Source organism: Pollachius pollachius (assembly GCF_949987615.1).
Source record: "Pollachius pollachius genome assembly, chromosome: 3".
In the NCBI taxonomy this organism is placed as follows: Eukaryota; Metazoa; Chordata; class Actinopteri; order Gadiformes; family Gadidae; genus Pollachius; species Pollachius pollachius.
This window is the reverse complement of record NC_136936.1, coordinates 23011632-23036715: the sequence shown is the minus strand read 5'-3', so window position 1 is coordinate 23036715 and position 25084 is coordinate 23011632. Positions and strand designations below refer to the sequence as shown.

Sequence of the window (25084 nt, the reverse complement as noted above, 5' to 3'; positions counted from 1 at the left end):
GGCCGTGTGAACACTCTGAAGCCCTGCAGATAGTTTCAGCCGGCTACCATGAAAACAGATTGAGTGCGTACCTGTGGCCTGACGCAGCCCACGCTGACCACGCGTACACGGGGTTGCCTCGGCGACAGCAGCACAACCGAGGCCAGGTCTCCAGTGCTCAATAAATAAACAGGAAACGAAAAATGTGTGCCGCTCACCACTTTCCCCGCCTTGCGGATGGTCTGGTACTTGTTGGAGTGCGTGTTCTTGGTGGACTTCTGCTTCTTCACCTTGTCCATGATGGCGTACACGGCGAAGCAGAGGCGCGTCATGCGAGGCAGGTCGCTGGCCACGATGTCGAACTCCAGCGTGCCGTCCGACCAGGCATGCTCCGAGCGCCCGCTGCTCTCGCTGCTCACCGCCGGCTTGCACAGCAACTCTGTGCCGTGGAACAGCCCCGCCCGCACCTGCACCTGGGGGGGGGGGCGTCACCAGGGGAAGATGGATCCGGGCGGAAGTGGAAATAGGTTCCTTTTCATTGATTTTCATTGTATTTTTTTTTTTATTAACTTGTGGATTATTTTTTAGCTCCGTGAGGGGTTGTTGTTTTCTTCAAGAGCATAAATAAAATGCAGGTGGACCAAGAATCATAAACATAAAAATTACATTTGAATATTGATCTATTAGGATAGCCATCAAACTATGTACACAAAGGATAAGGCTGAATATTCAGTCACATTTTTGGGCTTTTTAGCTCCGTGCCATCAGTAGCATCCGACTTTCAAATGTGTTAAAACAAGAGAAATTTGCATGATAAGTTTACCTGTTATTGAGTCAGTGTCTATACATGCAGAGCTTACAGAAAGGGCCTGCAGCAGAGCTTGAGCTTTATTTGTCCATTGTCACTTGGGTGATTCATGTGTAAATCCAGTGTCGATGCGGTGAGACAGGATACATACACTTTGTTGTGTTGCTTGTGAACAATGCAGGGCCCGAGCCTACCTTGGCCGTCTCCTCTGCGTTCACCTTGCTTGCTTTCAGGAGGATTATTTTAAACTGGCTAGACACGTCCCACACACAGGTCTGTACTTGCTGCAGAGAGGGAGGCACAGAGCGAGAGTAACGAGAGAAAGAGATAGAGAAAGTCGGTGAGTTGTAATGTGAACGCAGTCGATAGCGAAATTTACTGTAAAAACACCACAACACACTCTGTGAGCGCAGCTCATTACATACTCATTTACCCCCCCCACCACCCACCACCCACCACCCACCCACCCACCCACCCACACACACACACACACACACACACACACACACACACACACACACACACACACACACACACACACACACACACACACACACACACGGTGTGAGGGTCAGCCGGGGCATTCTGATGTCCAGCAGAGATTTGCGAGGGTCAGCAGTCGGCAGCACAAACACGATCACATGACTGTCTCTTCCCCATGGAGCCAAGCTTCATGACTAACTACCACACTTCCTGCTGCTGGCGGTGAATGCGTGCCTGTTTTCGGCCGCGCGTGTGTGTGTGTATGCATGCGTGAGTGGCCATTGCAAGGTAACTGCACAGCAAGTGTTAGTTTTCAAATATGTGTGTGTTGTTATTATTCCCACCCCTCATATGCATGTGTGAATGTGTTCCTTCCAGTGTTCCTAGCCCTTCCAATACCCGAGAAGGGTGTGTGTGTGTGTGTGTGTTTGTCATATGACGAACCGTGTGCTGTTCCACTGCCAGAACACTGAGTCCTCCACTCCTAAGGCGCCTGCCTCTGACCAATTAGAGATGCTGCTTATCTACAGCGCCGCCGTGGCAGCTGAGTTCGCAATAAAAGGCGCCTCTGCAAAAAATAGATTCCACTTCCTTTCAAAGGCAACCATTCATCGACCACAGGATATCAGTCGTACCACAAGTGCTCAGCCCCGTATTCAGCCAAGTCCCAAATCAACTAAATGCATTTTCTACTCAAACATGCTATTTTTATTGGCCTTGCTGTTATTGCATGTATTAAGCCAGCGAAGAAATCAAGAGTCAATAAATTAATAAATAAACGTTTTGAAAGCATATATACAATATTTGGCAACAAGAGTACGGCAACGTTGATCACAAATCCCTAGAACCACAAAAGCTCCCTCAAAAGGTCAGTAGAATAACAACAGGTGTCCACAGATACTCTGAACACCTCAAAAGGAAAAAAGGCAGACACACGTCAAAGCGGCCTGCATCTGATGAAGGGAGTGATATTCAGCGTATGGGGGTTTGGTTTCTAGGCTACACGCGTTTGCTGCAGGGCAGGCATGTACGCACACAGCTGAGAAGCGTTGTCTCGCATGAAAAAAAAAAGATAAAAAGACATGTGGCCACGTAACCGCAGCGCCTCCGCGTACGCCTCTCCAGCGCTGCCTCTGCAGACCGGATGGTTTAAGGCCAGAAGGGATTTCTACTGCACTGATTTGTAATACAACGCACGCACGCACGCGCGCACACACACACACACACACACACACACACACACAAACTGACCGTAGGCGCTCTTCTCTTGGGCGGGAGGGGGACTGGAGGGTTTGAGGACTTGCGCGAGACCACGGCACCGATGGCCGAGATCTCCTTCTCGAACATGGTCTTGACGGTGCTGGTCAGCACCAGGGTGAGGTGGGGGGGCTCCCGGGCCTGGATGCACTCCTTGATGTACTGCAGGACCAGAGGGAAGAGAAGGGGCACGTCTTAGGTGGAGGTTGCGATGACTTGAGGCACGTAGAGCAGGTTGTTGAACGCGATGCACTCCACCGACGGCCCTCTGGGGAAGGCGGTTCTGGGGGGGACGGGGGGGACTGGACCTTGCGATGCGTGAGTCCCGCTGTGGATGGGACTCACTTGAAATTGTACATTATTTCCAGGTTCAAATGACTTCGAATTTGATCCGGCTTGCTGCACGGACAATTCTCCAACCAAAGCTTTGTAGTACAGTCCAAAAGACTGAACGTTTTGAGCCGTGGCTGAGGCTGCGTGTGTTAGAAGTTGGCCTCGCACCCAACGCCCGAGCAACCGACGCGCGCACTGCCTAAACACGTCTCCAGTTTACGCACCTTGAGGCCCGTATCCAACGCATACAGAATCAAACAAACCCAGGTGAAATCAAGCTGAATTTAAATGTAAACTATAAACTATTGTGGCAGACGCCAGGGAGGAGTGAGGGGAGTGGTAGGTCTGGTAACCTGCTGGCTCCACCCCCAGGCCATACATGGACTTCCTCCAGTTAACGAGGCAGGCCTGAAGGCCATTAAGCTGGAGTGCTTGCAGTTAAAAGGAGAGCAGGCTACCACAAGCCAGAGTTAGCAAGATACAGAGAGGACTGGATCATAAAGGAAGTGGATGACCCTTTTCCCACCCTGGTTGTGTTTACTAGGTGAATAAACCATCCTAAGTTGAACCTGCTTTGTGTGTTGTCTATCGGTATTGTCTATTCAACTTGGTGGCGTGGAAACCCCACACCCAAAGGCCCGCTACACTATGCATTATTGGATACAAAATATGCATAAAATATGCGCGCACACACACACACACACACACACACACACACACACACACACACACACACACACAGGGATGGCTCACAGTAGAGTACTCGCGCTACACTAAGCAACCGTGGCGCAACATAAGGGATTGTAGGTTTAAGATAGAGAAGGATACAGTGGATGTTTACACAGTCTACACAGTTTACCAGACTTCATGTAATGAGCTAACCCTAACCCTAACCCACAGACGGGGACGGAGCCATAACAATCAAGCCATAAAAAAAACCAAGCCATAAAATGCTACGGTGCAACAGGAACAGATGGTTTTTTAACGTTGACCGAGGTCCTGTTCTAAGTGAGCACTGTTCACAGAACACAATTCTAAGTTAGTCACCGCAAAGGTTTGGTGTGTGTGCAGGCGGAATACTTCCCTGAAAGTGGAAAATGGAATTCAAAACACAACAAAAGATAAAACCACTGAGCCGGAAGTAGTGTTATTGAGCTGTCAGCCGACTTGTCATGGTCCACTAATTTCTGTTTCAACGTAAACAAAAGGGCAGCCCAGAGGCCGACCCAACATTATGCCCGATATGTTGTGGTCCAGGGTACGAGACGTTTGATGTCCGGGTCCGTTTACACAGGCCTTTTCTTTTTATCTCATTCTTTTCCCCCTGTTTCCATGAGGGAAATATCTCCGATTCTACAAGATTTGTCATGCATCGGTTACCATGAAACAAACTCACAAGCACCTCGGCCTGTTGACAGGTAGGGATAGTTTACAAGAGATGGCTTCTCGATGCGCAGCCTCACCAACACGTTCCAGGTTCTCACCACATCCACGCAGGATTGCAAAACTTCCGAGAACGGCCAGGGAAGATGTAGCGGCCAGGGCGTACCGGTAAACAGCGCGTCGGAAAATGTAGTGAAACGTGTCTAATAAAAGAGGCCCTTGAAATCAAGGAGATAGAAGGCACAACAACGTGTCAGAGACATTAGCGTAAGTCACCCGATATTGGCAGGCGATCAGCGACGCAGGAGCCAAGGAAATTGCTGTACAACTCCTCCGCAAGTTTCATTCCGTATTTGATTTGAATAGAGATCCAAAATCCAAGGCTTATCTGGTATTACTCTAAATAAGCCTTCCATGAGTAGAAAGGACAAACAACTATTTTGCCCACTTTGAAAAATAGTAAAGTCAATGACCCTACAGATGAACTCTGAAGAAAATAAATGAAAGAACATAACTGTACTCCACAGCATCTCTATTAGAAGACATCAAACTGAAACAAAGACCCTTTACACTGAATAACGATGAAACGACAACAGAAGAGTTAATCCCGGCCACCTGCTTCACAATTAAAACTAAACGGTGATCCTGATCTTCATGTCTCTCTGACATCAATGTCAAGTGCACTTTGACCCCCCCCCCCCACACACACACACACACCTTGTACTGGATGAGGGGGTGGTCCCCACACAGGAACTCCAGCCGCTGGCTGACCCTCAGCACATAGGGCCCCTGCCGGGAGTCGTCCTCGGGCCCGTGGGTGGTCAGCCACTTCTTGAGGCCCTGCTCCATCACCTCGGTGGGGGTGGAGGCCGGGGACACCCTCAGGCTGGCTGCGTCCTGGGGAGGGGGAGGGATGGAGATAACGTTTTCATACCTTTCTTATTACTTTCACTAAATTCGGAATGTGTACGATTGAGCCCATCCCAGTGAGTAGGCAGGAGACTTTCAGAATTCAAACACTCAATAACTCTCACTGGCTGTGTGACTGGTCAGATGGCCGGAAGTGGCTGGCTGGGGGCCCTGAGGGGGAGGGGTCTATTTACGTATTGTCGGTAGTATGATGCTAGTAAACAAAAAAGAGGTACGGGCCTGGTCAGCGTTATTTATTTTATTTTAGAAATCAGTTATAGGATGTGATTTTATTGATAACATAATTTGAATCACTATCAATCAGCATAAGTACAGATATGAGCATGACGTTTAAGCTAGTTGAGATGTGACACATGTGTCTTTAATCACCAAGGGGAAATCATTCGGGTAGTGGGCTGTCTTTCTCTCAGGGCGGCAACCCTTTCTTGCTCATGGGCAGGGCAGGAGGGTTAACTTGCATGTGTTTGTTGTGTGGGAGGAAACCCTAGTGAACACGTGGAGAACATACAAACTCCACACAGAGGGGTCCCGTCCCCGGTGGGCTTCGAACCTGTGGGGTAGCTCTGGTTGATGAACTCACTCCTGACCAGTCACTTATCTTTCTACTACTGTACTTTTGTATTGGCAATCCCATTTCACTTAGTTTTAACCTTTCGTAGTACTTTCCTTTGCAGCTTTTTTTAACCACTTAGGCAATGTAAATGTTTATTTTCCATGCCAATAAAGCTCCTTTGAATTGAATTGAGAAAATGCAAGAGAGAGAGAGGGGAAAAGAGTGAGTAGCGAGAGTAGAAAAGGTTACAAAAAGAGAGCATTAAAGTGCCATTCAGCGTTGTGTTCTTACGAAAACAACATCTGCCGCTTCCAGAGATAAGGGCACCACTGTTCCTAGAAATAACCCACTGTGTGAGCTCATATCCTGAGAGAGATGTAGCAAAGCATGGAGCCACATCCAGACTTTTTTACGCGTGCGTGCGTGCACACACACACAAATTGTATGCTTGTTAACGAAGTGTCAGCCACAAAACACGATAAGCATGTGTGTACAAGTATGTGGTGAAACACGGAACGCATGTCGTAACCATTAATAAGACATATTAATGACACACTAAAAATATAGATTTTACTGGCCCCAGTAAGATATACAGTGCATACAGCAATAAAATGCCAGCAGATAAGTAACTCTTTTACTGGCCTTTAAAAATCGGCTATGAAATTAGCATGCATCCAGCATTAGACTTTTATGCTTTCAATTTGGTAATAAATACGACCATCCAGCACTTACTTGAGCTCCGAATCGACAGAATGCATTGACCTGTCAACACACAACGGCCCTGCTGTTGGTTACATTTCTATTTAGGGCCTTTAGCAGATGCTTTTATCCAAAGTGACTTACAACGCTTTACACACACAAATCGATGATGCAAGGCGACAGCCAGCTCGTAGGGACACCTCGACTCTAGGAAGAGCCGGGGATTGAACTAGCAACCTTCCGGATACAAGTCAACCCGCTCTACCTCCTAAGCTAAGCCGACCTCTGGTTATCAGCATTCAACCCAGTGGCGCGACGACCTGTTTGGATCCAACAGAATACGACGGAATAAGACCATCTTAACAAGCCCATGTGAAATCACTCCAGGTAGAAAGGTCCTGGCTCATCATCTGTCCCTCCTGACCCAGGCGTGGACTACGGCCGCCTGTGTAGGACTGCCTCCCTCCCTCCCACAGGGCCCAGCGGGAGGTACCTGCTAGGCTAACCCCCGGGAGATCGGGGGGGGGGAGAACGACGAGCTAAAATTAGAGTGAAGTGGGATGTGTTTTAATTGCCAAGTGGGTACTAGTTAGCACCTCATAAAGGGCAGGGAGCGGAGAAGGTTACGTGGAGCTATAAGGAGGACCGAGGAGAGGCTGCTCAGGAGCGAGACAACAGGCCCAGGAGCTTAACCGCAAAAAACGGTACGTACCCGACAGCTAAAGGTTCCCCCATGCACATTTCCTGTCACTAATGCGGCTTCCTGCCAATCTCCACCTGGGGACATTGGAACAGATGGCCTATGTGTGCCTATGTGTGTGCTTGTGTATGTGGCCGCATGTGACTATATGCATGTAGTTCAAACAGGCGTTTTTTTTGTTCTGCAATCTGTGTGTACAAGTGCATGTGCGTGCTGTGCCTGCTGCTGTGTGTTGATCGAAGCTGATACCAGACTGTGAGCCAGGACAAAAACAATCAGTATTAATATTTAATCGTGTTCTTCATATGACACAGAAAAGAGAGCAAAAGAGGTGAGAGAGACAGAGCAAGAGATGGATTCATTTTAATCGAGTCGTCAAGCTTTTGTCTGTGTGCGTGTGTGTGTAAGTGCACGTGCATGGATGGCATAGTTTCACCACTTGTGGTGACCCATTTAGTGCCGTCACATGGCTATCTAGCTGGGTCTAGTCACATGACCAGCTCCTATCTCAGCACTGCTTATCCCGACCAGTGAGAGGCGAGGTTAGGCTACTTGCATTTAACATCAGACAACAGAGTTTAACAACAGAGGCAGGTCAAACACACACACACACACACACACACACAAACACACAAGTTGTTGTCCTGTTCACAGTACTTTACACATCAACAATGTTTTCATTGTGTGTGGCAAGCCCTGTGCACGCAGCAACTACAATGACATCCCATCATCAAACACTGAATGAAATTTTCGCACACAAACATGTCAAGGTTCACAGTAGTGTGGAAGTCATTTGAGAAAGGTAACCATCCAGTCATCTCTTTCCCTGGGGAACTCCAGCGTAAACGTTAGCCTTCGTCGCTCTCCTGCCGCGGCCATGTATACGACGCGATATTCCTCGAGGAGCTGGCCTAGTAAAAATGCAAACCGTTCCCACGGTTCCCAGGCACCAAAGGCCAAAGCATGACCCATCCCCACCTTTACAAACATGTGTGTTGGTGAAGGTGGAGCCAACCCCAGCAGCTGCTGCAAACGGATTCCCAGGACTAATCAGGGAAGCGATGTCCTGATTGTTCAGGAATGAGTCGGGGAGCGGTCTAAAATCAAACATGGCTCCTCCGGAGGCCGGCACAGTAAACCCTAAACCGCTGTACTAAATCTACAGCGCATTTCCCTCGCAACACTTGATGATGACGATGACATCTCTACCCAACAACGCTGAAATAACAGCGCTTAAACTCCTAAACCCACAGCCCCCTCTGTGCTCACCTGGGACTGGTCAAAGTGGATGGTGATCTTCAGGTACTCCTCCTGGCTGTAGCTGGAGGCGGCGGGCGGGGCGGTGCCGGTGGTCTCCATCTGTGGCGAGAAGCAGGCCTGCAGCCACTCACTCCAGGTCATGGCATGGTAGAACTGCATGCGCGCCTCGCTCACGCGCAGCATCTTTGCCCGGAAGTCCTTCACCTCCTGGGCCTGTAGGGCGTCCAGCTCATGGAGACCTGGGTAGGGGACAGGCGGCCAATTATTATCAATGGATGCTTATGAACAAGTTGTTTTGTTGTCAGCACCATTGCCATTGTTCAGAAATGAACACTCAAATCATGTTAAAAAAAAACGTCATAAATAACCAAATTATAACGGGGAGTAGGAGGTGTGGGGAGAAACGGCCATCGAAACGATGATTCATACATGCGCTGATCTCTCTCTCTCTCTCTCTCTCACTCTCTCTCTCTCTCCCTCTCTCCCTCCCTCCAGAAAGCCATGGCATCGAGGAGGGTGTTAATGCAGGGCTCACTCATGTTAATGCCGCAGTACCTGTGTGACCACTTGATGAAGGGCGGCGGAACTGCTGTGCTGTTGAATGGTCATGAGGGAGGTTATTCAACAGGCAATGAACCCCTTCACAGCCAAAGCAGAGCTAAATGCCAGGTGTGTACGTTACACTGCGGCGAGGTTGACCTGGCCACATGGCTCCTTTCTATTGAAATTAGTATTATTATAGGTTGCCTTTTTTTCCTCAGTTTCTGCGGAAGTGGCGTACAATGTTGAGTTTAAAATGAAAACAAACATGTTGACATTTAAAGGCCATGAGGCTTTTTAGTTTTAACATAGCCTTTTTGTGTGTGAGTTTGAGTGCAGACAAACGCTTGGAGAGTCTGTATTTCCTTGTTTGTATCCATGTAGGTCAATAGAGCTTTTAAATTGCTGAGAACACACGAATGCCCGTCCACCTCGAATCAATTTCTAGCTGTTTTAATGCTCTGACAAACACTACCCGAGGTACAGGTTGACCCGCAGTGGAGACTGGAGACAACAGTAAAGTGTCAGAGATCCACTGGCTTGCATTATCTTCTCCCCAGCCATGCACTCAGTGCATGAACTCACATTCGTCACCGACTGTAAACCACAATTTTATTAAAATGAGTTGCAGTCATTTAGGTGTGAGAAGTAGGGCTGAAAGATTTGGGGAAATAATCAAATAGCGTTTATTTCGACCAATATTGCGATTGCGATTTAGTATGCGATTTTTCTTTTGAAAGTTCCTTATGTTATGTATTATTCATTAAACAAGCAATAAATCATTCTATAGCATGACCAACACAACATTGGAAGCCATCAACATGTAAACTGCTCTTTCCTTTAGGTCTGGACTATGTGTTGAGATGAATTGATGCATGAATTGATGTCACCTCTTTTTGTAAAAGAAAAATAAATATGATTCTTACTGATCTCCAGTCAGTAACAGTAACAAACAGCCCTAGTGAGAAGATACGCATGTGCACATGCAAGCCGCTGCAATTAGGCGGGGACATGAATTCTGTTGGAAGTCCTGTAGCCACATCTGCAGAAGTCCCTTGAAGAACTACGGATGAAGCTGCCTCAAAAACACATTGAAAGAGGCTGATCAATCCGTCTCCCGTGGGGATTCCTCAGGCCTGATTTGGGTGTCCTCAGACACACTCGCACCCGGTGAGGTCCGATCAACGGCAGATATAAGTGACGGAAGGTAATGAATCCAGCGGTGTGGAGTCCAGCCCACCACACCCCCGCCCGCCCCCCACCAAGTGCGTCTCTATCGGAAGGTTTGCAGGCCACAAATGGGCCCAGTGCCGCGGAGCCACGGCCGAGGGAGCGGCATCTGGCAAGTGTAGCAGCCTGTTTGCGATGCACCATCCCGGCTTTAGACTTTAAGTGCTTCGCTTTATCGGAAATGTCAAATGGGATTGGTGGGGGGGAGGAGGGAAATCAAGCACTGTGGGAGAGACCGCTCCCGCTGTTTGTGTTAGCATGTGACTATGTATGGGTGTATTCGTGTGAATGCGTATGAATGCGTTTGGGTGTGTATGTGTGTGTGTACGCGTGTGTATGCGCGTCTGTGAGAGGGAGAGAGAGCGTTTGCATAACCGCTTCAGAGCTTGCAAAACAATATTTCGAAGAACATACAGATGACTGAATCGATCCCGGAGCCATAAAGACCATTGTTGCCTTTATGGTTTACAGGTGTAGGACGGCCTAGTTAGGGTCTACCTGTTATCACCATGCCCAACACCCCCCTGCTCCTCCAGGACAGATTAACCAACCACGAGTCATGTCTAGATTATAATCCTTCCAGAGGGAGGGACTTCAAACGTGAACCCCAGACCCAAAGGAATACGACCTCAAGGGAAAAAGGTTAAACTCACCCTTCCCGATGAGGACGCCGATCTTGGAGTCCAGCAGGCGCTCGGCGCGGCCGCAGTTGCGCGTCACCAGCCTGAGCACGGGCAGGAAGGGCCGGACGTCACACAGCCGGCGCGTCTCGTCCTCCAGCTCCTCGTGCACCGCCGCCTGGTTCACACACTCGAACATGTGGCTCTCCATCTCGCCCAGCGCTGGGAACAGAGGGTACGTCTGGGCCTGCTTCCATAGGAGCTGGCAGGGGGGAGGCAGAGGGACAGACGGAGAGAGAGGCAGAGAGACACAGAGAGAGAGACAGAGAGAGAAAGATAGAGAGAGGCAGAGAGACAGATATAGAGTGAGGCAGAGAGACACAGAGGGGGAGAGAGAGAGACAGAGACAGAGAAACAGAGAGAGGCAGGGAGACAGAGACACAGAGACAGATAGAGAGAGGCAGAGACCGAGAGACAGACAGAGACAGAGAGACAGGGAGAGAGGCAGAGACAGAGACACAGAGATAGAGAGAGGCAGAGAGACACAGAGGGTGAGAGAGATACAGAGATAGAGAGAGGCAGAGAGACTCAGAGGGGGAGAGAGAGTGAGAGACAGAGAGAGGCAGCGAGAGAGAGACACAGAGATACAGACAGAGAGAGAGGTTAGTGGTGAGGCCTTATGCTTGCTTCCCTGCCATGTCATCATCTGTCTTGGTAATAAATGCTGCCCTTGATCTGTAGTCCCGTGCGCATTGTCAAACGGACTTGCTTACTTAGTGTGTGGCCTGATTGTAAACAAAAAACAGCACAAATACACCATGCATATCGCCACACAGTGTATGTAGGACAAATTTATTGAATCCTATCAAAACACAAGTGAAACACGGAACTGCAAAAACAAAAATAAAAAACATACTCCTGTTCAGGAGAATGCAAGCAGAGTAAATATTAAGCCACGACATCCACAAGATCCAACCGGGATGTGAGTCATCCTACTAAACCAATAGGCACATTAGTCATTTACCTGTTGTCGCAAGGTTGGGCAACAAGTGGGTGTGTGGGTCTGTCCGATTCATTTTTTGCAATCACTTGTGGCCATCTTACGCATTTATTGCTGGAACCAAACTCCTAATGGCTTAAGTCCCAGCTCTGATGCAGAGCCATTCCATCCAAGATTCTATTATTGGAGATTTGGTGTGGAATCCGTTCTCAATTATCATTGGATAAATCCCCAGACCATCTGCAGGCAAACACGCATGCACGCACGCATAGTTTTCTGTATGAATGAAACATGTTCCGGCCTCCAGAGGGTCAGGGTACCACCGCTGTCTATGGGGGCTTCAGAGGGGTCTTGTGACAGCTGAACAGAAGGCCCTCGATGTACGGTCTTAAATGGATGCAAAGTGTCTATTAATAGTATTTATTAATTATATTATTATTGTTATTATCATCGTCATTCGTCCTCTCCCCCTTTATCAATAGGGCTTCTATGTCATGATACATCATAGGATCTTTGGTTGGCGATACTCCATCATACTGAGCAGACTCAAGAACGATGTAGTACTGTATAATCGGAAATCAATATTAATGATAATTTGATTTGCCACCATCTCGCATGAGAAAAGTGCAAATCCTTTCAGGATTAATTCCCAAAAAATTGCAGACAGTATAAATATCAGTTGAATGCCCCTTTGCTTCCAAAATGTAGGCGGTCAATGCGATGTGGAGATACCGTACCCTCCCAAACCCTAATTTTGCTCCGTGCTTAGCCCTCTAGAGGCAATGAAACCTCAAGTGAATGCCAGCATATCAAAACGACAACAACAATAACACCTTTCACATGGCAGTGAACAGACTTATGGTTTCACAGGAGATCGTCCTTTGGTTTAACGGTACACAGCGGCGCTTTTTGACTCCTGCAAACTAAACCCTCCTAAAACTAGGACCAGCGCTGGGAGTGGACCCCTGGAGGGCCCGCGGAACTGAAGCGTCAGAGCTCGGGAGGCGCAGTGTAACCCCATCCTCTACGGCCGCCAGGCGTCACCGTCTGGGAGACAAGAAACACGAGACAGATCTACGGGAAATCCCAGCGCACCGCCAATCAGGTTTAGGCAGTTTACGGAGACAGACAGCAGATGGACGTACTGACTTTGATGATTCCTACCCAGGAAACCACTTTGCACCTTTGCGCGGCGTTTTGTGGACGAAAAAACATTCAAGCCGTGTTTACTCCCGTCTGTATAGTGTGGATGTGCAAGGGTTGTTTGTGAAAACAATAACCCAGGTAATCTAAAATAGAGCCAATAGCAAACACCCATCGCTGAGTGATCACTGATGCATCGCAGACGACGGCCATTAATACTACCTTTAAAAACAGTTGCATACCGACATGCTATTGATTCTAAAACAAACAAAGTCAAACCACAGAGACCGGGTGCACAATGAGTCCATGACCTCTGACCTCCAGGTCAGCTGAAGAGCTGCAATCAAACGGCAGGTCAAAAACGATTTTGCATGTAGCGAGCTCTGGCCACTCGCAAAACAAAAACCAACAACCACCCTGCTCAGCAACAGCCGGCACGGTCATAACAGCCATTACATGACTGCACACACACACACACACCAGATCACGGCTCAGTGCGCGCATGTGTGTGTCGTGTGCGCGTGTCAAAGGGAAGAAAAACAAAATAACAAAAGAGAATGTGTTGCGTGCGTCTCTCTGGAATTACAGCTGGTGGAATAAACAAGACAAAAGCGCCGTGCGTGTGTGTGACAGGGCCCTGCTGATCAAACCTGATGCACTGCAACAACTCACCACAGGACACGTAACGTCATCGCCTGTGACCTCAGAACAAAACAACAGCCTTCCCATAAGAACCACCTCAAACTTGGCTCAAGAGATGCCTTCTCTAACCCCAAATCAAACTGGGTTGTGCATATCCCCCATAGCCTCCACCTCCCCCACACCTTTCACCTCCCCCATAGCCTCCACCTCCCCCACACCTTTCACCTCCCCCATAGCCTCCACCTCCCCCACACCTTTCACCTCCCCCATAGCCTCCACCTCCCCCACACCTTTCACCTCCCCCATAGCCTCCACCTCCCCCACACCTTTCACCTCCACCATAGCCTCCACCTCCCCCACACCTTTCACCTCCCCCATAGCCTCCACCTCCCCCACACCTTTCACCTCCACCATAGCCTCCACCTCCCCCACACCTTTCACCTCCCCCTACCTCGCCCTCCACCTCCCGCGCCCTCCCCCTAACCTCCACCTCGCCCACCCTTACGTCCCACCCCCACCCTCCACCTCCCCCCATACCCTCCACCCTCCCCCCCCCACACTAGTGGCCCTCACCAGCTTGATGTGTTGGATGGTGGCCTCGCTGGGCACCTCCAACTGGATGTAGATCCCGGTGGGCAGCAGGAAGTCTACGGGGACCAGCTCCGTGGCATGGCCAGCCAGGGGCGACCACATGTCCAGGATGTCCGTCATGGCGGGAGGCATGGCAAGGTGGTCCGCGGGCCACTTCCACCATAGGGACCTGTTCAGAGAGACATTAAGGGCTTACTAGACGATTCAGTTCAGTATACCCTTTCACTTTGTCGAATTGTACTTTTTTGTAAGACATTCTTGTATCTCATGTTTGTACTTTAGTTCACCTTTTGTGCTTAGGCATGAAAAAAACAAACATGCCAATAAAGCCCTTTAAGTGAGTGAGTGAGTGAGAGAGAGGTAGGGGGTCGGAGGGTCCCTCTCTCGGGACCTCATTCCGAGTCCAAACACCAGTGATAAACCCTGGTAATAGGGCTGGGTGACGTCACACCCCACACAACAGCCAACAATAGATGACAGGGATTAGGCCGCGAACAGCAGTGCTTTACGTCCTCCGTCGTCCACTTCAACAAATTAAAAGCTGCAAGAGGTGGAGTGCTAATGGCAGGCTCTCCACTCTCAGCGCTCTGCTGCGGACCCGTCCCATCCGATGACACGGTTGAAGCAATGAGGTCAGCCACAGAGGAACATACAACAACAGTTTATTATGAGGCCACTGTGGTCAGAGACACTCATCGAACCTGCCCTGGGAACCTCCCTCAAGAGGGAAAACTTACTCTGGTTTCTCTTTGGTTTCGTGTTTAGTTGCATTCAGTTGGTAACCGCAGGTTAGCCGATATATAAAAAGAGCAACCTTTCTTGGCGTAGTCTACGCATAAGATACAGCGGTGCTGTTGCAGTACCGGGCACAGACAACAGTTTAGCTCATGCGGCCATCAGTATGATCTCCAACTAGAGAGGCCTACTTTGACAAATTGACAAATCGTATAACATTTTTGACCAGAGAGAGAGACATAGATAGAGAGAGCCAGAGAGAAAGAGGCAGAGAGGCAGAGAGACAGAAAGAGACTGCCATGTTTCCCTGCCATGTCTACCGACCCCTTCTATCGACCCCCCCCCCCTTCACTGAAGTTCAGTGAAGGAAGATGCCAGTGGGAAGGGGAGAGGGGGGGGGCGTAGCCTTAACTCAGCTGGGTACCAGAAGGGCCCACTAAGCAAAAAAAGGGTGTAGGGCGGACAGACTATCCTCGTGTTAGGAAAGATGGTCAATATTTCTGAAAGAGAAGCGAGGTAAAAAAAGAATCAATCTGTAAAACTAATCAAGTTTTCCCTCTCATGTTCCTGATCACCGGATGAGGACGTCTCTAAGATCTGCCTGACGGCTGGATCAAATAACCTCATTCATCAGCGCACACACACACACACACACACACACACACACACACACACACACACACACACACGATTTTAATTAATGCAGCCAACGAAACAAGGATATGTTGACGTCTTGGACTGGACGGCCTACACAGTGTGCCTGTGTCTGTGCAAGCGATGCAGGGGAGGTGTCAGGTTTCAAGATTTTAGGAAACAAATCAAAGAATAAACTAGACCATTATATGTGGTGGAGCAGTTCAGAAACACGCCAGGTATAAAAAGTAGAGTTCGGACTGAAATCATGGGTTCCTACACAGGTTCAACTCTCCTTCAGACCCACTACAGAGTTCTTATCGCCCTCGTGCATTTAGCTACTGTAATCAACTCAAAATCTAAGAAATTATAATTATGGTACACCCTCTAATGCCCGTCCACCTCGAATGGCTTTCTCCATGCTCCAGTGAGTGAGTGAGTGAGTGAGTGAGTGAGAGAGAGAGAGGGAGAGAGCTAGCTAGCTATCTGGAGCCCAAGACTTCACCCCTGCACATACAAATGAACACTCTCCTTTGAGCTGCGTTATGCCACCTAAGACGAAGGCTGTCAGTAGCGAACAGCCCTCTACAGTACAGACATCCGCCTTGTTGCTTTACTCACGCTTGCGTGTGTGTGCACGAGTCTTCTGTTCTTATGTGCGGTGGAAAATGGAAACAAAACGCTGAATGGTGGGTGCACTCCTGCCCCCGTCCCCTCCACAGACGCGAGGCCACACCCCGGGAGGGACGGCCGGGAGCGCGCCTGAATCCGAGGGCCGGTTCAAAAGCGCAGTCGGCAGGCGGCGTGGATCACAAAGCCCGCCATGGGATGATGTCACCGAGGTGCGAGGTTACATGTGACATGTGCGGAGGGGAAACAGGACGCCGGCCGCGGCCAGACACACGTCTGAACGATGACGAGACGAATCGGGATGCCGAGACGCACACATCAACCTCTGTGTCGTCGACACGTGACTCATTTAACTCAGACTGTGGGTATGCAGTTTTGTCCTATATATATATATATTTATATAAAGAGAAAGACATAGAGAGAGACAGAGTCAGAAAGAGGGAGAGAGACACACACAGGTGAGCAGGGTTACCAAGTGCACAGTGGCAGGCAGGCAGCCAGGGGCAGCTGTTAGGTCAGGTTTCAGAAGGAGGGAGGGAGGGAGGAAGGGAGGGAGGGGTTTGATGCAAGAGAACATGCAGTGAGCCTCAGGTTAAGTCAGTTAAACCACAACAGAGAGACGTTTTGGGTCTCTGAAAGAACCGGGGGAACCGACTGATTAGTTCATATGAATAGATATCTAATCGACCTATCGTCACATACACATATATACGCCCACATCAACAAACTGCATAGGGAACAAAGGTGGTGTGTCCTTGGCAGAGTAACGCTCATGTGATTTTATTATGAATAAGCTTAGTGTAAAGGCTCATGGGGAACCGAAAACGAGAACAATAGTCTTGTCAAGCTCCTCCGTCATTAAGACACCAAAGCCACTGTTACATGCGTCCCATCAAAAAATGGACTCAAAAACCCTTTTTCTTTTATTAAAAGAAAAATCAAATGACTGATGTCTTGATGCCTGCGGGCCATCTGAGGTTTGGTGTCAGCAGTGTGTTCCGGGCGCAGATGTGTTACGTTATTAACACTGGTGTTAGTCAGCACTCTTTGTAAAGATCACTGTCTGACACAGAGACGACTGTGAGGGTCCCCACAATGTAGTGTGTGTCAATCTACATGAGTTTGCCTGTGTGTACATAATTTTGCCTGTGTGTGTCCGTATGTGTACATGTGTGTGTGTCCGTATTTGTACATGTGTGTGTTTTAGGCGTGTGTGTGTGTGTGTGTAATTGACTAAGCTTGGCAGACATAATGGGTCTATGTGTGTTTGTGTGTGTGTGTGTGTGTGTGTGTGTGTGTGTGTGTGTGTGTGTGTGTGTGTGTGTGTGTGTGTGTGTGTGTGTGTGTGTGTGTGTGTGCGTGGGGGGAAGAGGAGGGGCTCATTAGAGGAGGAGGAGGAGGAGGGGGCCTGGGGAAGGTTAAACTCGGTTTCCGCCCCCATGCTAAAAATAATGCTTGAACACATAAAACCGCACAATGAAACGGGCCAGATTCAAAACGAGGCTCTGAACCCTCTGACCTGCCGTGAAGCCTGGCCAGAAGGAGACAGCATTACTGGGACGTCCGCAGTATCCCACCAGTACACCAACCCCCACTGGGAGCTCCAGCATGGCTGCTGTGTCGCTATATTCTCCATTCTGCAGGATCAGAAAAGCTCTCCATGAACGCTCATGTGAAGCACCACGCGCTATTATGCACCTCTGTGAAAGTATGCACTTCCATCTGCCGGCCAATGGAAGGGGGATGAAGTCACCGAGATACAGACACTCGGGGGGAACGGCCTGTCCCGAGTCTGAGAGCGAATGAATAGGACGAGGTGCTGGGACCCGAGTGACTACTGAAGTCTCAGTGCGGTTACAAGAGGCGAAGGATAAGTCTAAATCAATAAGAAAGCTGTCACAATAAGTTATGACGATGAGGATTATGGTGAAATCCAGAAATCCCCTTCCTACCAGTCATGAATCACAAGACAAGCGTTGTGCCGGCATCACCGGGAAGGGACAGAATCAACAGGGGTATTTATCGAAACAGCCAAATAGAGCAGCCAGTGGTATGCTGGCTGCTCTATTTGGTTTGAACTTCCAGTTATTATTTTCACACTGACGGCATAGTTCCCAAAGTGTTGAGTCAGAATACTTGCGTAGAACGACCTTTCAACAGATACATTTGCAGAAGTGTTTTGGTAGGGAGATGGTATTGGTGTAATTTGTCTTGTGGCTAGGACTACGAGCAGCAAGTCAATCTGGTGTCGGCTATGAAGGAAGTGCAGGTTTCAGGATGTAAACAAACGTGTGGTATAACCTTGTTACACCCACCTAAAATCCTACACAGTTAAAAAAAAAAATCCTACACAGTTCCTACACAAATCCTACACAGTAACACGTTTTAATGCCAGCGGCATGAAAACGTGTAACTGTGTAGGATGTAAGGCTTGACATGTGTGCGTGGTTGTGGGACAACACACACAGGCGCAGACACACACACACACTTCTGTGTGTACATGTCGACACTGAACAGGAAGCAATGACGCCAGAGAGGAAGTGAGTGGCAACACACCCTTCAGATGGGACGGGGAAAAATTCCGAAGACACTCATTCATAAATAAAAAGGATTTGTCTTCAGAGGCACAAGATTTATTTGGTCATGATTTTTTATCAAGAAATTAGAAATTTACTAAAAAAAATGTTGGCTGAATTGGGAAAGCTAAACAGACAAATAGTTATGAAGTTGTTGTAGACTTCGATTTGTTTTCTTTCTTATCTTTAGGCGTTGTGTTTGCCGAGACTCAGATCTTATCTCTCCAGAGTCCTGCTTAACCATCTATATAAAGATATGAAGGACAACCTTGTCTAATGCCACTAGAACACCTGCCATAACCCCACACTGGGACTCCATCTGGCACCCAGCACATTGATAGCCAAATGTATTTGTAATTTATCAGGACATTGTAAATGTTGTTTTTTGTAGCAGAGACACCAGTCACACAGCGACTCATATTCATTGACTGTTTTTCCACAACAAAATCAGTTGACACCTGTGCTCTAGCCTGCCACCCACTGCTGATCCAATCACTTTGGGCGATGACATCATAGCTAATTCATCAACTCATCCCACAAGATGGGGGGGAATATATGTCTTATGACATCATCAAGCTTGGGCAAAGGAAGGCCTAAGGACGATGGCGGCGTTGCCAGGAAGGGTCCACGGTGGGATGGGGGGGGTTGAGTCTATTAACCCATCCCTTCTCAGGCAGGCGGTCATTTGCTTTCCCTGCTCCAGTGTGATTATTGCAACACTGCCTGCTAATGGGATGAGAGATGCTACAGAGTGTGTGAGTGAGAGCTACACTGAGCGCTGGCTGTTTCCTTATTGGATCTGCAGAAAAACAACACATCCATACATTGACATTTAGGGCATTTAGCAGAGGCTTTTATCCGAAGCGACTTATAGTACATTTGTCAGAAGAAGAGGAAACAATATATCACTGTCAGTACAGTAAGGATGATCCTAGAACCAAGTGCCAAGCACCAACACACTACACAACTAAGTACTATAACTAAGTTTATACCACGGTCTGGGGGAATACTCGATTCTGATTGGCTGCAGGGTGTGCATTAACCCCTGATATATGGACACATGCTAAGTAGTTCCAGTCAAATTGTCTGTTCAGCCTTCCAAACGAGAGCTGGTAAATTGTGAAAAATGCATTAAACTGTAATCAGAAAACGCGGTATTATCCTACAGACCCTATAATATCTGTGGTATAAAGGCTGGGACGATTTTCCAATTATGAATATTTACACTTTATGTTGAAAGCATATACCATCGCGATTCCCATTGAAACGAATGGCGCAGTGATTCGGTCTTCAAAACGAGAGCTGGTAAATTGTGAAAAATGAATTAACCTGTAATCAGACAACGCGGTTATATGCTTTAGACCCCAGAGTATCTGTGGTATAAAGGTTGGGACGAATTTCGAATTATAAATATGTAGAATGCATAACGTTAGCTCTCTGGCTCATAGCTGAGCGGACTAGAATACCTCCCGTTGCCAAGTCGTAGCTAAGGTCCGTCCTATTTACTGGAGGAGTGAACAACATTTCCGTTGCATAAGGACCTTACGGGAGGGAAATGATTGTTCCAGGTATTAGTCCGACCCTCAGCAAAGTTAAGACTTTACATTTGGATTGTAAAACGCATGAAAACGAACAAATGGTCTTAATTTATTTTGTTTGGCAAGTGACCATGGTATGAGCAGGATCATGCCCTTCGAGGTGTCCATTATCAGGAATTAATGGAGTTCGCGGAGGCAACCATCCTCCGCTGCGCGACGGACGGTTCTAAGGCCGTCCATTAATTCCTGATAATGGACACCTGGTTGGGCATTATCCCTTACACAACATTCAATAAGTGAGTACATTAAGTGCCAGGACCTACAACATATATAAGTAGGGGGGGGGTTGCAGAGTCTAGGTGAACTCTGAGCAGCTAAGATGCAGTCTCGAAGTTTTTGTTTGGTTGAATCTGTGCCTTCTGGGAAACATCTTGGGGTGTGTGTGAGAACAGCCAACGTAGCGAAGCGCGCCTTGCCGTGAAACACGGATGACTAAACAGTGATCAGCGTCTCCGTTTCCCAACCTTAAAATAAGTGATGGAAAAAGGAAGTGTCAGCTAATGTCTCTGGAACGAGGCGTGCTGAAGAAAGTACCGCAAGCCCCGTCGCTGTAATACAACACCAACCAAGCCCCACCAGGCGCAATGGCACCTGCTAGGGGAAGCCGGGGGCCCCGGGCCCCACGCGCTGAGGTCTATTCCGCGTGTGTAGTTTGGGGGGTGAAAATGGTCAGAGAGTAAAACACGTTAATGTGTGCAAACACACTCGCCGAATAAACATGTTTACAAATCCCTTCCTCCCTGTGTGTGTGTGTGTGTGTGATAACAATAGAGTCGTATGAGACAGATCAATATTTACAAGCGGTGCAAATGGAAGGGGGGTGGGTCGGGCTGGGGACGGGGGGGGGGGGGGGGGGGGAGATGGATGTGCATACAACAGGATGAGAGTCTAGAGCCTTGGCATCCGTCTCGTTGGCTTATGTAACAGCTAGGTGTGTCACCGGAAATCAGCTTTCTCTTGAAGAATGCACCGTGTAGAGATAAAGGGAAATAGTGAGGTCTTAATTAATAGAGAAATGCTAAAAGAAAAGTAGCAAAAGGCTGGATATAACACAGAGTGAGACCACAATTTCCGATCTGGTATAAATACAGTGCATTTTGTCTTCTCTTATGTGTGTCAAAGACAAGAGTTATTATAATGCTCCTCCGAAGAAATTTGCGAAATCCAAAAATAAAGCATGCATAGCTGTTGAACCGTGCTCCGATTGTCTGGCCAGGGTGTTTATAGACATTTAGTTATGACAAACTTGTGCCACATGGATAACGGGCGTCTGAGTTCAATTTATTTACGTGGACTGCTTAGACTGTGTGTGTGTGTGTGTGTGTGTGTGTGTGTGTGTGTGTGTGTGTGTGTGTGTGTGTGTGTGTGTGTGTGTGTGTGTGTGTGTGTGTGTGTGTGTGTGTGAGACATACTTGTGCAAGTCAATAGCGCAAGTGTGATGTTTCGCTGATCCCCAATAATTTTACACTTGGGAGCGAAGGATAAAAGGACAAGCGTACACTGCACTCACAACACACACTGCTGCCTGGCCCAGAGGACCTTGGGTATGACTGAGATTGTGTGACGTTTTCCTAACACACTCAGAGAGAAGACAAACAGATGTGTGAGTGAGTGAGTGTGAGTGTGGAGTGTGTGTGGAGTTACAGACAGACAGACAGACAGACAGACAGACAGACAGACAGACAGACAGACAGACAGACAGACAGACAGACAGACAGGCAGACAGACAGGCAGACAGACAGATAGTGTGAAGGGGGATGAGGGAGGGGGTGATCAGAGAGAGAAAGAAGGGGAGAAGACAGGAGAAAGGTGCGATGTGGAGACGGAGGACGAGAAACACACAGTGTTGGTTTACAGCAACACTGGAGCCCAACAAAAGATTGAGGGGGAAAGGTTGTGCTGGTAGAGAGCAGCAGAGAGTGGAGGAGCAAAGCAAAGAGAGTGCAGAGATAAAGACACACAGAGCGGTGTAATGAAAGCACATAAGAGAACACAAGCAACAGGGAAGGATAGTAAGCAAAGCGATGGGTTGTGGGTGGGCTGCGTCCACAATGCGCTTCTGTTTTTAGCAAGTGCCGGTCTCTGTGTGTATGTGTGAGAGAGAGAGGGAAACTGAGTGGTGGAGAAAGAAAGCAAGAGAGAGTGAAAGGACAGCAGGAGAGAGAGGGAAGGAGGTCAGAAGGGGTGAACGGGGGCAAGGCTGATACAAGGGTTGCGTTTGTCAAGGGCACGGGACTGTCCCCAAAACACAAACACACACACACAGACACACACCCAACGTGTCCATTGAAAACCAGCAAAACATTGGGCTTGTGGAGGGTGGGGAGGGTCACATGGGGGTTGGACAATATAAACTTTTTAAAACCGTTCAAACCGCTCTCCAAAACTTGGTGGAAGCAATCGTCTGCAAATCACTTTTTACCCAAATTGTTGTTCAAACATAATAAACCCATTAAACAAATCAATCAAATGGCTTCTTTGGGATATATACTAGGGATTTACTATGGCCTTCATAAACTTCTTATTAATAATAGTGTGATGGTAGGCTAGGATAGGCCTATGAGGTGCATGGCATTATAGGGCTGGGCGATTAATCGAATTTCAATCTCGATTTGGATTTTAGCATCAACGATCACAAAACCAATATAATCAATTTGATTTTATTTTTATTTATTTTTTTATTTAGAACAGCTGGATACATATCTGTACAATATTTTAGATTTGAACATTTTCTTTTTGACCATTTTGTGTATTTTTTAAGGCGAAATTAAAGAGTTCTCAGTTACTAAGTGTTTTTGGGAGAGACATGCTGAATAAATACATCATGTTTTCAAACTCAAAAATAATCGTTTGATTAATCGTGATTTCAATATTGACCAAAATAATCGTGATTATGATTTTTTCCATAATCAAGCAGCCCTATGGCATTATTAAAGCAGCGTTATATATTTTGGTTGGTTATGTCAAACGCTGTGATTCTGACGAGCAGTCTCACAGGGAGGTGGCGTTACGTCGCCTGCCAGCTTGAGAACAACAACAGCATCTAATTTCATGTTACTTTTTTTCTTATTCTGCATTTATGTTGGCATAGTGAGAGACATCATTTAATTTTACAAATTCACGGAAATGTACTCATCCTCCCTGCTCTTTAAGGTTGTGGAGTATGAAATCCACAGGCACAGCTTTTTAATAAATATTTAAAGTAGACATATTATGGTGTTTTCCCAAAAAGTAAACATAGTATATGAGTTCCAGAAAACATGTTTTTGAAGTTATTTGCTGGAAATAGCTTTTAGGAAAAAAAAACCTTGCCTACCGCTATTCCCCTCTGCTTCAGTCCCTTCAGAATGTGCTGTTTCTGGTGTCTGTGGCTTTAATGCAAATTAGCTGCTGCCCATTGACCAATGAGGTGTCAGGGTGAAGCACAGCAGGGAGGAGAAGTTATTGTTGCCGTTTGCGGACTACCGGAGCTCTATATAATATAATAATTAGGGCTGTCAAATTAACGCGTTCATTTTAATTAATTAATCACAGAAAAAATAACGTGTTAAAAAAATGAACGCAGATTATTCGCGCTTCTATAGTGCCCTTTGACCCGGTGCATCATTTTTGTTGAAACAAAATGGAGGCAGACAAGAAGACGCTGCTCGGCCCTGTGAACGGAAAATTCAAGTTTAAACAACTCCCAGATGGAACTGTAGATAGGAACACCATTATCTGCAATTTCTGTAGTAAGGAATTTTCCTATCACCAGAGTTCATCAACCCTTAAATATCACCTCAACACAAAACATTTGGTAGCAAGCTGTCAGGTACGAGCTGCCACAGCCCCTTAAGCTGGCGCTAGCAGCCAGCCTCGTCAAGCCACACTCGACTGAGGCCCTGTCCACACGGAGCCTAAACGGGTGAAAATTATCCGGTTTCGTTTTATGCGGTTCAGGAATATCTCCGTAAAGATGGAGTCATTGCAAAACCGCATAGAGCTGTAGAAACGCTGTAGTAAATATTTAAGGCGCTGGTTCTCCACAGAAAAAAGTGGAGCGCATCAAGCCTGCGCGCATACAGCCTGTGCGCTGTATACAAACATTCAGCCACAAGGAGATTCAACCATTTAAATTGAGAAATACTTTTTAATGTACAGTTAGTAATTAAATTTATCAAGAGGCTTTATTTAAAGCTACAAAAAGAATACAAATAAAATAAATAAAAAATTCAACGCAACTGACGTCCCCCAGCTCGTGGGGGGCTAATGACGTCATCGTTTGCGTTTCAGGCGTCCACACAAATCCTAACACGAAACCGAAATAAATCTGGATAGATTTGAAACCACCACCGAGGGTGGTTTCAGAAATGTGCAGTTTCGGGCACCGGATTCACTGGCTCCGTCTGGACGTCGGCCGAAACGCACAAGACTAATGCGGTTTCACCAAAAAAATCGGCTCCGTGTGGACGGGGCCTGAGATGCATTGAATCTTGAGTGAGATGGAAATGTTATTAATTTGATCATAAAATGTAACGCATGTTAATGAAAGACATCTTTTAAATAAAAGAGACATTGAACTTTAAAGTCTATTATGTCTATTATGAATTGAATCAACAATCTGCCATTATTTACTTACAGAAATGCATGTCTGACTCAAAAAATTATGTACAGACTTATTTTAAAGTTTGTATACGTGTGGGAGCACCAGAGACCCAAAACAACACCCCAAATCCCTGGAAAAGTTTCATAATATGTCCCCTTTAAAAACCTTTTTCGCAC

General features: G+C 47.4%; 1 protein-coding gene across 1 annotated transcript in view; it reads right to left on the bottom strand.

Moving 5' to 3' along the window:
- Window positions 1–25084, bottom strand: part of pik3cb (phosphatidylinositol-4,5-bisphosphate 3-kinase, catalytic subunit beta) — a 50599-nt gene that overhangs the window by 11281 nt on the left and 14234 nt on the right. The window contains exons 3-9 of the mRNA XM_079733332.1: window positions 14134–14320; window positions 10809–11037; window positions 8395–8624; window positions 4961–5140; window positions 2522–2689; window positions 982–1071; window positions 198–452 (exon numbers count right to left, since the gene is read on the bottom strand). Coding sequence (XP_079589458.1) covers window positions 198–452; window positions 982–1071; window positions 2522–2689; window positions 4961–5140; window positions 8395–8624; window positions 10809–11037; window positions 14134–14283 — 1302 coding nt within the window. The 5' untranslated portion in view covers window positions 14284–14320. The remainder of the gene's footprint in view (window positions 1–197; window positions 453–981; window positions 1072–2521; window positions 2690–4960; window positions 5141–8394; window positions 8625–10808; window positions 11038–14133; window positions 14321–25084) is intronic.